The sequence below is a fragment of the Plodia interpunctella genome, chromosome 16 (assembly GCF_027563975.2).
Source record: "Plodia interpunctella isolate USDA-ARS_2022_Savannah chromosome 16, ilPloInte3.2, whole genome shotgun sequence".
Classification (NCBI taxonomy): Eukaryota; Metazoa; Arthropoda; class Insecta; order Lepidoptera; family Pyralidae; genus Plodia; species Plodia interpunctella.
Genome location: NC_071309.1, coordinates 290,434 through 303,376, shown reverse-complemented (window position 1 = coordinate 303,376; position 12,943 = coordinate 290,434). Strand labels below are relative to the sequence as shown.

The following is a 12,943-nucleotide window of genomic DNA, read 5'->3' as shown; positions in this document are numbered from 1 at the left end:
ATATCTGGCTGTAGTGTTAACACACGCTCGATAAGAAATAATGTCACAAACATGAACATTTTGAGCGAAAGTTTATTATCTATGCTTGCGCAAAAATACAGCCGTTGATTTCATGAAAAACAGGAGTTGAGAAAAACCCAGAAAACCAGCAATTCATGGTCAAAGCAGCGCTTGTGATTTATGCCACCTCGGGCATGGGTCACTGGGCAGAGAACGAATGAGAATGAGAATACTTAGATGAATGAATAATACTTTTATAGAAGAAACTAGTTGTTGTCACGGGCAAAGCTACGGACAGCGGTTAGTGACTAATTGAAAAAAATATTCAAGGATAAAAAAAGTCTTCACAAAACTCTACATTATGTAGGTATCAAATATATCTGCTAAAAATTATACAGTAATAACCTAACATATTCAATATTTCTAGGCAAAAACCATCTAGTATATAACCTGCTTGAGAATTTACACAAAAGTCGTGTACGAAAGCTATATGCCAAGACGAGTTTAAAAATGTGAAAGCTTAAATAACTGTAATTTAAAATCGTTCGCAACTCTCATGGTGTCACTGTCTCGCTTTGTAATAATATAAAAGAAAGAGACAGAATATCATACAAGTTTTTTTGCTAAAATTCAGTTTCGTATTGCTCATTAACAAAACAAAAAAGGCTAATCCCACTACCTTAGATGATGGTATTTATATTCTACCAAAATTAGGTGTACATTCATGTCCCTACATCTCTCGGAACTCTCTCTATCTGAGTGTGTTCCCGGTTTCTTCCTCAGCCGTTGAGTGGTGAAGCCCAGAGTCTGCTTTCCTACTCTTTCGTCTCCACTTCGCACATGGTATGTGTTATTATAGGTTTTATTCTACCCGTGTAGCAAACTTTATAACAATCCGTTCGGTAGATTTTGCGTGAAAGAGTAACAAACATACACATATACAACCTCACAAACTTTCGCATTTTTAATATTATTAGGATACATACTGCAAGAGAAACTGTGGTGGTCAAGTAGTTAAAATCGTCCGCCTGTGATCGAAAGGTCCCATGTTGGAGTCCAACTCGTGCCACATGAGTTTGTATAACAATCTGACTCGGTGAAAGAAAACATCGTGAAGAAACCTGCACTCCGGTTGCCATTTTAAGTTCACTAGTATGCGATTACTTGCCAATAGACGCAGTAGGTAATCGTGGTGCCTTTAGGCGACTTGAAAATCTTGTTGGCAATTAACACACTCGAAAAGAAAACACTAGTGCGAACCTTTTATTCCCCGCATTATGTGATCCATTAAGTGCCCGTCAGCATCATGTCAAGAAAAAAAACCCTCAATTTTTACCCTTTTATGGTTGTGTATATGTGTGACATTCCATTATCAAAAATCAGAGTGTATATATATTCCCCTTTCATCCCCACTCGACCCTCGCAAGGCCGGTTTTTTCGATACCCTTCCTGTTATTGTCACTTGTATTGATTTTTTAAGGTTTTGGCAGCTCAATGATTTGTATGAGAGGCTCAATTAGGACTGGGTCTTTGTCCAGTGATGTAGTTTTATATTTTTGCTCGACTGACCAACAAAGAGGGTGTTATATTTAACAGCGATCTCGTATGTATGTAAGATTGAATATTTCATTGTAATGTACTAAACATCAATGACAAGATGAAGGAATGTTTCTTACATAAGAATGTAAGAAGCTTGAAACCATTAACAATCCTTCAGAATGTGTAAGGAACTTATAGAAAAATATGATGTAGAAAAATGTGATTTTTGCTGTTAAAAAAAAATTAATAGTAATCACAACTAAATTCGACCTTTGTGTTTCGCAATACGTGGCTCTGTCTACTCTCTCTCCGGGATAAGGATAAGGGATAAAGATATCATACAGTATGTAATTAGATAAATATATCTTTCACACGTAATTAAATGCACCATATTTGAATAGATAATTTATTTTAGATTTCAATGCGCCCAAATACCAGTATTGTATTTTATATTTTACTCATATGAACGTTTATGATTTATGGGTTATACACAAAAACTGATAAATCTTTTAGCTAATTAAACAATTGTTGTGTGTATGACTTTGTAGCTTGTGAGAAATAACTATAAATAAAAAAAAAATTACAAGAAAAAGTGCCTGTGAAGGTCTAATTTCTGAATAAATTATTTGAATTTGAATTTTGAATTTGAATTTAGCTTTCGTTATAATTTAATATGTAATTTACATTTTCGACACTTTTATTATAGAAAAATAGTTTTCCTTTTTTACAACCCTTACCACGTATTTAGTACAAAAAAGAAGCACATTTCAATTAACGTTAATTATTTGACAAATAATAGGTACTTATAAAGACTAAGTTATAAATACCACTTATGCTAAATTATTGTAAATTTTATACGCTAAATATAAATAATAAATGCAAGGGGCATGTGAGATGAATTCGATTTTTGAATCCTTTTCTCGAAGTCTGGAAATTCTGAAACAAATGTTTTCAAATTATATCGGATAGGAACAGCCTTCCTCTAACAGCAATACATTTTAAAACATGAGCGTAGCTATTATAGTTTCCACGTTTTATTAGCTGTGGTCCGCAGCTTCAACTGAGTGAATTTCCCACGATAATTCTAGATATTTTTTAATGGAACATCATTGTTCACTAAAGCTTCATCACAGGGGCAGAGGTCGTTATCTGTAATTCTGAACCTTTTCAGATACGCACTGTCAGTGTTGCTCCGGTCCTGCAGTGCCTTTAGGGCCGACAGGAAGTCGGAGAAGACCATGGCTCGGAGCCATAGTCTTCTCCGGTAGTTGCCATTTAAGGGCCTGGTCGATGGCGTATAGTTCGCAAATAAGACTGAGACCGTGCGTCCATGCTTATATTTGCGAACCATAGCCGGATGCCCTCCCTCATGACTACAAAGGCAGATCCCGCATCTCCGCCCTCCTTCTTGCTCCCATCCGTAAATACGTTCGGTACGTCTGGGGTTCATCTGTTTAGGAGCTACGATGTCACAGACAGATACACAGATACACAGACAGACACGTTAAATTTATAAACTAAATGATGAGACAGTGTAATTTACAAATAATAAATAAAATCAGGAGCACAATACCCACCAGAATCCTCTTATCTTAAGACGCAACAGTCCTGAATCTCAGCCACACATCTTGAGCGACAGCTCGTCCAAAGTTGTGGTCCGTCACGGGCAGGGAAGCAGGGGTCTTATCACACGGAGATACTTCATACTTCTTCAGGATGCTGCGAGCTACGTCTTTGATTATCTGCTGGGAGAGCTTGTCGCCTGAAAAGAAGCATATTTTGTAGATTTGGATATTCACATTCATTATGAAATGTAATTCCGAAATTTGACTTTTTCACGTAATTTTTTTTAAATTCAAATAATTTATTCAGAAATTAGACCTTCACAGGCACTTTTTAGTATAGTATAGTTATTTCTCACAAGCTACAAACTACTGGCATTTCGGAACGACCACTGCTGAGAAGAAATGCCGAAAGAAACTCATTTCAACAGTATTGGTCCCTATCATGCCAGATCGGCTTACCATTATTGTTTCTTACAATGTTTTTTTTTTCTTTCTAATAATATATAAAAGTACATAATGTACATAGTCAAAAGGTATATCAAAACAGGTTATGATTGTGATCCGAGTGCTGATTATAAATAATTCATTCAAGATTATTATGCTTAAAGCTTCGAACTGCTAGTATTTCAGAACGACCTCTGCTAGGAAGTAATGCCGTAAGAAATGTTTACATGTAAGTTTCTAAATAAGTACAATAGTGAGTAGATTTCTTTTCATATTATGTTATGAAGAAACCTACAATATACTACTAGAATAAATAAAATACATAAACCTTCTTCGCGTAAATTGTAGGGAAGATAAATAAAATATTCTTAGATTAAGATACTCGATATGAATGCATTGTAAAAACAATATTGACCAATAAAATAGAGAAAGCATAGCTTGGAACTGTTACTTTGTCAAAGTAAACCAAGCCACATAGTGACAGGTAAAAATGACTGAGCACATTATATTTCAAGTTTGTACCGTTAGATTTATAAATTAGAAACTTGCTTCATACCTAGTCAAGTATCTGTTAGCGTTTAGATAAACATTTATTCATTTGGCAAGTGTTGACTGCTTTTTTTTTCGTTATCTGCGTTTCGGTATCTATCGTGGATCGGGAAATCAATGTGCTTAGTATCATTTCAAATCCTACTGATATTATAAATGTGAAAGTTTGTGAGGATATGTACACACATATCAACCTGGAATAACACATTAGGGTACTTATGATCCGCAGCTACTAATTATATAAATAACTTTAAAATAAAATTTGGTATAACGTGTCACATTTCTAACTTTATTGTTATTCTTTATTTGTCTAAATGTAAATTAATAAAAAATATTCCCAATATCTTAAATAAGCTAATTTCAATATGGTTTCTACCAATTAGCCTATTCAATATGGTTTCTACTAATTAGCCTATTAAGATCTGTGACATATTATAAAAAGTTAATGTACTGTAATAATTATGGTGAAAAATTAATGTAGCGAAAGAAATAATTACCAATTATTTTCTGACCAACTTAAGCTGATTGGTGTGGAGGGCTGCCTTCCTCGTGTGACAGACACAGAAGGATGTGAAGTTGTCTACTCTAGCAGAGCCCCGGCCTCATCGCCACGCAAGATCAGAACTGATAGTGGAATATAGAAACTAATACACTATCTGTTAGTAGATAGTGTATTTAGTTTCTAGTAGTCAGTGTTAAACAACGTGTTATCACCGGGCGCGATGCGTGACCGCGTCAATTAGAAATCACTATAACGGTTTTTTTAATTGCCGCCGGATTTCAGCCGTGAAATTTATTACTAACATTGTATTTTTTATTCGACATTGATAATATCTTATATAGTACATCGACTAGACTTCCAACTGAATTCTTTACGTATTTGTAAATAAATTGAACGTTTTTAGTACAATAAACTAATTGGAGGCATTCTAACGTGCTTGTTTGATTGAAATTTTTACATAGCTTTGCCTGATGGAGTTGCAAACACAAATTTATCCTTGAGGTCCTTGTTGTTCTTAGTCTTCTTCTAAGATGAGATTAGGTTCCTCTATGATATTCGGGCGTACATAGCCGCCCGAATATCATACAACCTAATCTCATCTTAGAAGAAGACGACTAAGATCGTCTTGTACAACATCAAAGCCGACCCTTTGACGTTGTACAAGACGATTTTAGTCGCAATCGAGGAAGAGATATATAGCTTTTAGTGATTTTTGATTATTTGAGAATTTGTTTTGATTACGGATCGATAGAGAGAGAGAGATTAAGAGAATACTAGTAATGATTACTTGCTCTCAATGTAGTTTACTCAGAAACTTGTCATTAAACATATCTTCAACACTATCGACATTTTCTTGTCAATAATTTAAGTTTATGAGATAGCGGGTTAGATTGATTCGCTGAGATAAACAAACATTCCTGATGAAGAAAATGATAAGTGGCTCAGATGAGAGACAAGTCTGAAGGACTAGTTGGTTTTTGGAGACACTTGGAGACACTGCAATATTGGAGATGGGAGTTTCATTGTAGACGAAGTGACATTATTAGGCTGGTTAAAGAGTGAGTAAGTTTGTTATTCCATCACGCAAAATCTACTTGAATGACTACGATGTGGGTAGGTACCTACATGGGCAAAATATAACTTCGAATAGGTACATAATATAATCCCCAACGTGTGGTTTTAGCAGGTTCGAGTCCCACATATCTGTCCGGCTTCCCGTGGCTGGATGGATGAGACGAGGGTCTTTTCCCACGTAAAAAAAGGTACTTATAATCCAGATTAATTAGGTACTCTTAACCCCGATATTTCACGGCGCGGTGGCGCAGTAAGTTTGACATAAATTAATAAAATCGAAAAAGCTTAATAAACTAGATAAATTTATAATCTAAAATTATTTATGTGACTCAATCTTGATACTAGAAAATAATCGTTATTTCAACATTTTATCACTGCATGTCCATTTATATTAACGGTACTAAACTTTTATCGGAACAACAACACCTAACCAAACATTTTTCCAATAAAACTGAACAAAAACATTCAGAGTCCAGACGAAACAAACAAACAAAAACTGTAAGTACAAGGGTGCAATTCCACTAACAATATGCGAGATATCTAAGCTGTAAAACTGTTAAGTTCCCTTTCAAGTAACTGTACTTGTATTTTGAACATAACCTCAGAGTGCTCTGTAGATGGCAGTATCTGCACAAGCTACGGTGTCAACGATCACAAATCAACAGCACTTTATCAGTGCTACTGTAAATCAAATATATTTTAGTGAAACGATATAATTCTAACTAATATTATAAATGCGAAAATATTTTTTTTGTCTTCTACATCTTCACACTCTATCTACTCAAGCAAGCTTCTTGAAATTTGCATACATGTGGTTTGAAGTATGGAAAAGGACATAAGATTTTATGACATGACCTTTTATGCCCGAAAAAACTGTTCCCGTGGGAAATTTATGCAGGCGAAGCCGCGGGCAAAAACCTAGTAACTAGTATTTCACATAGTGGTCAATCCGACATAATACGATGACTTAGCTTAGCAATGGAACAAGATCCTAAAAGTGCAGTATTTGTGGGTAAATTAATTTAGTCTACGGGTGACTGACTGTGACGAATAGTTTGGGGCAATGTCACTTGGCAATAATGGGCTAATCATTCTACATTTGATGCTGTCAGTTGAACGGGCAAGGTCAACCGACCAGTCTGCTGTTGTGGCAGAGTTTCTCTACTGAATCCATGTATGTCTTTTTGTGGATGTCGTCCGATGGCATAGAATGTAATGGAAAAATTAAGTGAGAAGGGATTTTGGCTCAGTCTGTATAATTAAGAGCCATCCCCTATTGCTCAGCCGCGCTCCGTCGTTTTAACGTCTGTCCATAGACGACACAGAACAACAAGAGATTGTATAGAGATTCGACGCACGTCATCATCAAAACCTATAGAAAACAACGCAGCTACAACATTTAGCGTGGCTGCAACGAAGCACGATTGAGCAATTGAGCCATGACTAGTGACCGCCAAATAGCGAACTCACGAGTTTAAAGCCAGCTCTATATCTCCTATCGTTGAACTCAGACAGATGCCGACGGAAATGCATGAACATTGCGTAGCTTTTATTTATCGCAATGAAAAACCAGCAATGTATTCCGAATTTGCCAAAGTTCGGTATATTGTTCCGTGATACAGTGGAGCCGGGCATAACGTATCTACCAAAGCATAGCAAGTATTTTTGACGGCCTAACCACATTTAGAAACGGTAAATACTAATTAACCAGTTGGAATAGATTACTTCTATTTTTTTCATATCATTATATAAATTTATAACGTGTTGTATTTTAACGTTTCGTTTAAATAATAACATTGATAATTAAAATTTTTAATGATTTTGGCGAAAAAAAGGTTTCCGTGGCTTTCATTGACATTTATTACATAATTGCAATTTACCAACTGCATGAGTTGTCGAACTTTATATTACATTATAATATTGATAAGGTCAATTGGTTTTACGATTATCAGTTAATTACAATAAATAACTTACCAACACATTTTCTCGGCCCAAGTCCAAAAGGTAAATATGTATTGTCATCATAGTTACTCAGGAACCTTTCTGGATTGAACACGGTGGGTTTTTCATGATATTTTTCATCTCTATGTATCGCTTCCACTGGAACATTTATTGTGACCTTTTTGTCAATCACCAACTTGTTCTCAGGATATTGGTACATCTTCACGCACTGTCTACTTATTACTGAATACGCTGGATGTAGCCTTAATGACTCTTTTACGACAGCATCTAAATAGTCTTCATTATTTCCAATTGACTGTCTAACTTTCTTTTGAACCTCGGGATATTTCGCCAACTCATATAGCATCGACGTCAGTGTATATAAGCACGGTAAATATCCTTCATTTATGAACATAGCCAGCGAAGAAAACGCAAAGTCAGCCTCGTTAGTGTTCCTTCTGTCTTTTTCCTTTATTCCCATTTGAAAAACAGATCCTTGCTTTATTTTCCCGAGCAGTTTGGATCCTTGTAACGCTGTCTGAGTTTCTTTGGACGGCTCCCCCGGCAACGTTTGCAACCCAAACAGCTCGTATAATAATGGAAACACATTTTTCAAGTACGTTTTCAATTTGTTCGACAGAGAAAGACTATGCGCTGATCTCAGGTTCCGTATAACCGATGCATCGGAGCCGTCCAGTAACAAATCGTTGAATATTAAATCCAGTACCTTTGACAACAAATGCTGAACGATAACGTCTCCATTTGTTCCCGGCAAACATTCATTTAAATCTCTCTGCGTCCACTCCATGTTTTGGATTAGCGTTTCTATTCCGCGTCGCAATAAGGTCCACTTTTCTCCGTCGGCGTAAAACAAATTGTTTCGTAAACAAACATCTTGAGATTTGTCCAAGCCGAGGCCTCGACTATGGAAATTTGCAAAATCCGTTGACAACATCCTTTTTACTGCATCCGGGTCTCGAACAATGAGGTCGGGAATTCGGCTTTTGACTGCTCCGGCAAACTTTTCCTTTGGGTAATTCTCGTAGAAATTATTCACTTCTTCCGTATTACTTCTGATTCCTAAGACTCTGTGGTAATCGGACCCGAAAAATGGGATACATGTTTTGTAGGGGACGTGGCGGATGTACCAATAGCTGAAGAACTTGGTGATATAGTCGAAGGTGAGGGCCACCAGGAGGACGAGGATGACGAAGAAGTTGATGAGGAAGCTCTCGAAGAACATGGTGGCGTTCGGTCGACGCTGGCGTAAGCGTGAAACTGCGTCGTGCGCGTGCGCACTGGGTCAGTAACGGTAACCACTCTCGTTTGTTGATGAACAGCATGTTACTTCTTTCGAGATATATTCCGCTTCGTCCTAAGATCGTTTTGGTCGGTAACTATTACTAGTCGATAAAAACAACTATTAGTAGATAATTATTTTAATATAAATTATAGAAAAAATATTAATTAATTGATTATTTCAAATAATCATTTCAGAAAATTCAGTTTCAACACCCGTCATCCATCACTTTTACATATAATTAAATTTTATTTTATTTTGAGAAATATCTTATTATGTCTTAAATAACAACAAAACAACTACGACCCGTAACCACTTCGCTGTTACTCCTGAAGGTTTTGTCTAACTCCGTGTCAAATTTTATTATAATCGGCCTAGTAGTTTTGATTTGCGAATTTACTAATTACAAACAAAAATACAAATCTTTTTTTTTTATAACATTATTATATATAAATGGTCGTTAGTTAGAGAATATTCTCGAATGTAAAATTAAACTATTATAAAAAGAAACACAAGCAAAATATACTGCCTAATAATATTTATATATTATAACATTTTTTATACATACTTTTATATACTATAACATTTTTTTTATTATTTTACAAATCAAATCAAATTCAGAAATTAGGCCTTCGCATGCACTTTTTCAAGTCATATTCTAAATTAAATGATATTTACCAAATCTACAAACTACTAGCATTTCAGAACGACCACTGCTGAGAAGAAATGCCGAAAGAAACTCATTCAAACAGTGTTGGTCCCTATCATGCCAGAAGGGCTTTTCATTTTATAAATATAAATTTATGTTACGTTGCTATTAGTTATAATTGCATTAACGAATAAATAATAAGAATTCTTATTTATTATTTTAAAAAGGAATCTAAAAATGTGGATCGAAAATGAAGGATCAACAAAGCATAAATCAAAATTTTGTGAAATGGCATTGAACTTGAGATGGAAAGATTTAAGAGACTGCATTATACATAACAGTTTATACACTGGTTCAGAAATTATAATGAGTGGACATTAAATTTGAATTTTTATTTACCTAGATGTCTGTGTCTATAAAATCAAAATTTCCTAATTTAATTGTATTTACATATATGTATGTAATAAAGTCATCTTTTTAACAGCAATGTAAAAGTATAAATTTAACAGAAAATCAAATATATAGTGATATTATCTTAATAAATTAATAAATTCGCTTTTTGTGCAAAACAGAAACACACGAGATTCGAGATTGTGTTTCATGTCCTAGAATAAGCCCACTCTATAACCTCTCATAGATTTCGATAAGCAACAATAGCATTTCCAAAGAGTAAAATCAGAGGCGTTGTCGTAACGGAGTAGGAATGAGCAATGAAAACACGCTTTTTTAAAACTTTATTACAAACAAATCAACCGAGAACATGCGAAGAGAGAGAAAGATGCTGGAGCGCCAACATAAAAGTTAAGTAGGTACTTAGATAATTAAACTTGCATAAATACTTTCAAAATACGTGTATGAATGGCTCATAAAAATAATTTACGAAAGCTGGCATCTTTAGTACATTTTCCGAACTTCTACTTTCAAAAGCACTAAAAAGAAAACTTTTTAATTCCAAATCTTCATTCTAGATGGCAGAACACGCGATGGTTACTACGTCGTTTTTAAAGCAAGCGGTAGGTGGCGCTCTCCAACATGTAAGTCAGACAGTATATCTGAATAGTAATACCACAAGTTGTTGTAAGATGTCGCTAGCTGTCAGCTGGTATTCCTCAGGGAACTTCATTAGCCCCCACTTGTGCATAAACGACATATAATTTAATTTTCAAACATATAACACGAGTAAAATACAAACCGGAATTATTCAAAAGGTACTTTATTGCAACTAACAAATATAACCCATTCTATGTAACTTATTTATTTGCTTAGTGATTTCATTCTACTGTGAAATTCATATTTATATTTCAAAAACAACCATACTTCTTTAACAAAGATTTTTTATACGTTCTTGGGGACATTTTTTATTCATAGGCTTACAATGACATACAATTATTTATGTTTAAAAATACGTAGTTATATAAAAAGAAAAACTAGTTTTGCCCACAACGCCGTATGTAAGTAAAAAACAGTTTCCCGTGGGATTTTCTGGACATGTCCTAGGAATCTTACACCAAATTTCATCTTTCTACGCCCAGCCGAAAACTACTAATAATTATATTATATATATATTATAATTTGTGGAATTTCAACTGACAATGTTTATTACTGCAACTGAAATTATAGTATAAATAATTTTAGATTACGTCCCAAAAAATAATTCAAAAATATATTTTTATTGTAATTAATGTGTTAAACCGAACCAATCATCAAATTGATACCCTTTTGAAATATGATATATTTTTTGTCTCCCTCCGATACAAACTGCACAGTGCATCATTATAACCACAAAGGAATTTAAGAGGCGAGTTCAAATCGATAAAAAATCCAATCAAATACTTATTGACCCGCGGCACGACATTCAACCGATCGCTGGTATCGATTCATTCGCGTAATCAAACTTGAGATCGATTCCAACCAACAAAAGATCTATAGATCACTGATCGAGCTCATACTGTGATCGCGAAAGTGATCTTTTTGAACTCTTTATTGATTTTAAATCGGGCGCATCGATTCACAAAGGGTTGATTCGTGATATAAATAATAGCGCTACCCCATGAAGCGATTTTCTTTAATTCTCCACCCATTTTTTCTCAATTACTTTAATAAAATTTACTGAAAGCTACTAAAAGTTAGATTTTAAATGTTTAACAATTTCACTTCAATTTGATCATATTGAATGAATGATTTTTGAGTTTCTTCTATTCAGTACAAATGCGTTTTAGTAAAATTTCGAATGAACGCAGTGCCCCGTCGCGCACTAATTTCGAATATCGTTTTGCCGCCATTTTAAATTATTATATACTCTGCTGTTTTCTCGTGATTCCAGGATTTTATACTACATAATCAATATGGTTAGTTTTACTTTCTAATCACACAAATTATCACGAAAATTTACATTAGGTATATATTTAACATTGGGTGTTAACATTGGGTCATATGTTTTTAACATTGGGTTTGTGATTAAAAATAACATGGTTATGACTTATTACGAATCGTACTAAAATATTTTTTTTTTACCTACCATATATATTTCAGTTTCAAAAGACGTCGATGTTGGCACAGGAATTTTCGCCGAATGGGATGCAAAATACTTAAAAGTCATGAAACTATTCTTTTAACAAAAAATCACAGAGACAAACAAGAAAAAAAAATTGGTGCGTGGCAAAAAAAACAGGGACTGGCGACACAAAGGTCTCCGGGCGATCCTGCCTAACGACCACTCTGTAATGGCACCTGACCATATACACACATTTATTAGGGATGATTACCTTAACGAGTTTTTTTTACCCCACATTTGTGAGTGAAAAACTGCTATCAAATTATATAAGCTAGAATGTATTTTTGTCCTATTGCGATGAAGCCTAAAATGGAGGATAATATTATTACGGAAGGTAAGTAAGTTTATAATTTTTTTAACCTAAATTTCTACTATTCCTGGAATGTATTCCTAATCTTCTTCCTGTTAGCCTTTTTCTATTACAAGGGTGTAAGGTAGACCTCCTTCAGTTTATGCTATCTTTGTCAAGCTTGGACAATTTTGATCCACTTAACGTCTACTGTTCTAGTAATATCATCCGATCAGCGAATTAATTGAGCATTATGGAAATGAATATTTGTAACGTTTATTCTGTATTCTTAATATATTCTTGTGCAATGTTATTTCAATCAAATATTCTTAAGGGCTAATATAAAAAAATATCTCAAACTTTTCGAGTAAGCTTCATGTTTTTTATTTGTGGTTAAAGTGCGCCGCCCTGCTCACGCGCATCGCTGGCTGATCACAAATTACGAGTTACGTCAATCAGTCATATCGAGATGTATCTATTTGGAGCGAATATCGGTTGTCCCATGTTAACTTCAACTTGGGGCGACGTCTCACTTGC

General features: G+C 34.7%; 1 protein-coding gene across 1 annotated transcript; it reads right to left on the bottom strand.

Annotated features, from left to right (window-relative positions):
* Positions 1-1,929: 1,929 nt before the first annotated feature.
* Positions 1,930-8,926, bottom strand: LOC128676457 (cytochrome P450 6B4-like). The gene is made up of 3 exons (XM_053756580.1): positions 7,648-8,926; positions 3,117-3,301; positions 1,930-2,475 (listed from the first exon to the last, which is right to left on the bottom strand). The coding sequence occupies exons 1-2, from the start codon at positions 8,855-8,857 to the stop codon at positions 3,132-3,134; spliced, it is 1,380 nt and encodes a 459-aa protein (XP_053612555.1). The 5' UTR covers positions 8,858-8,926; the 3' UTR covers positions 1,930-2,475; positions 3,117-3,131.
* Positions 8,927-12,943: the final 4,017 nt, after the last annotated feature.

Coding starts and splice junctions, on each gene's coding strand:
- LOC128676457 (XM_053756580.1), bottom strand. CDS start 8,857: ATGTTCTTCGAGAGCTTCCTCATCAACTTCTTCGTCATCCTCGTCCTC. Junction 3,302..7,647: donor TGGGCCGAGAAAATGTGTTG/GTAAGTTATTTA, acceptor GCTTCTTTTCAG/GCGACAAGCTCTCCCAGCAG.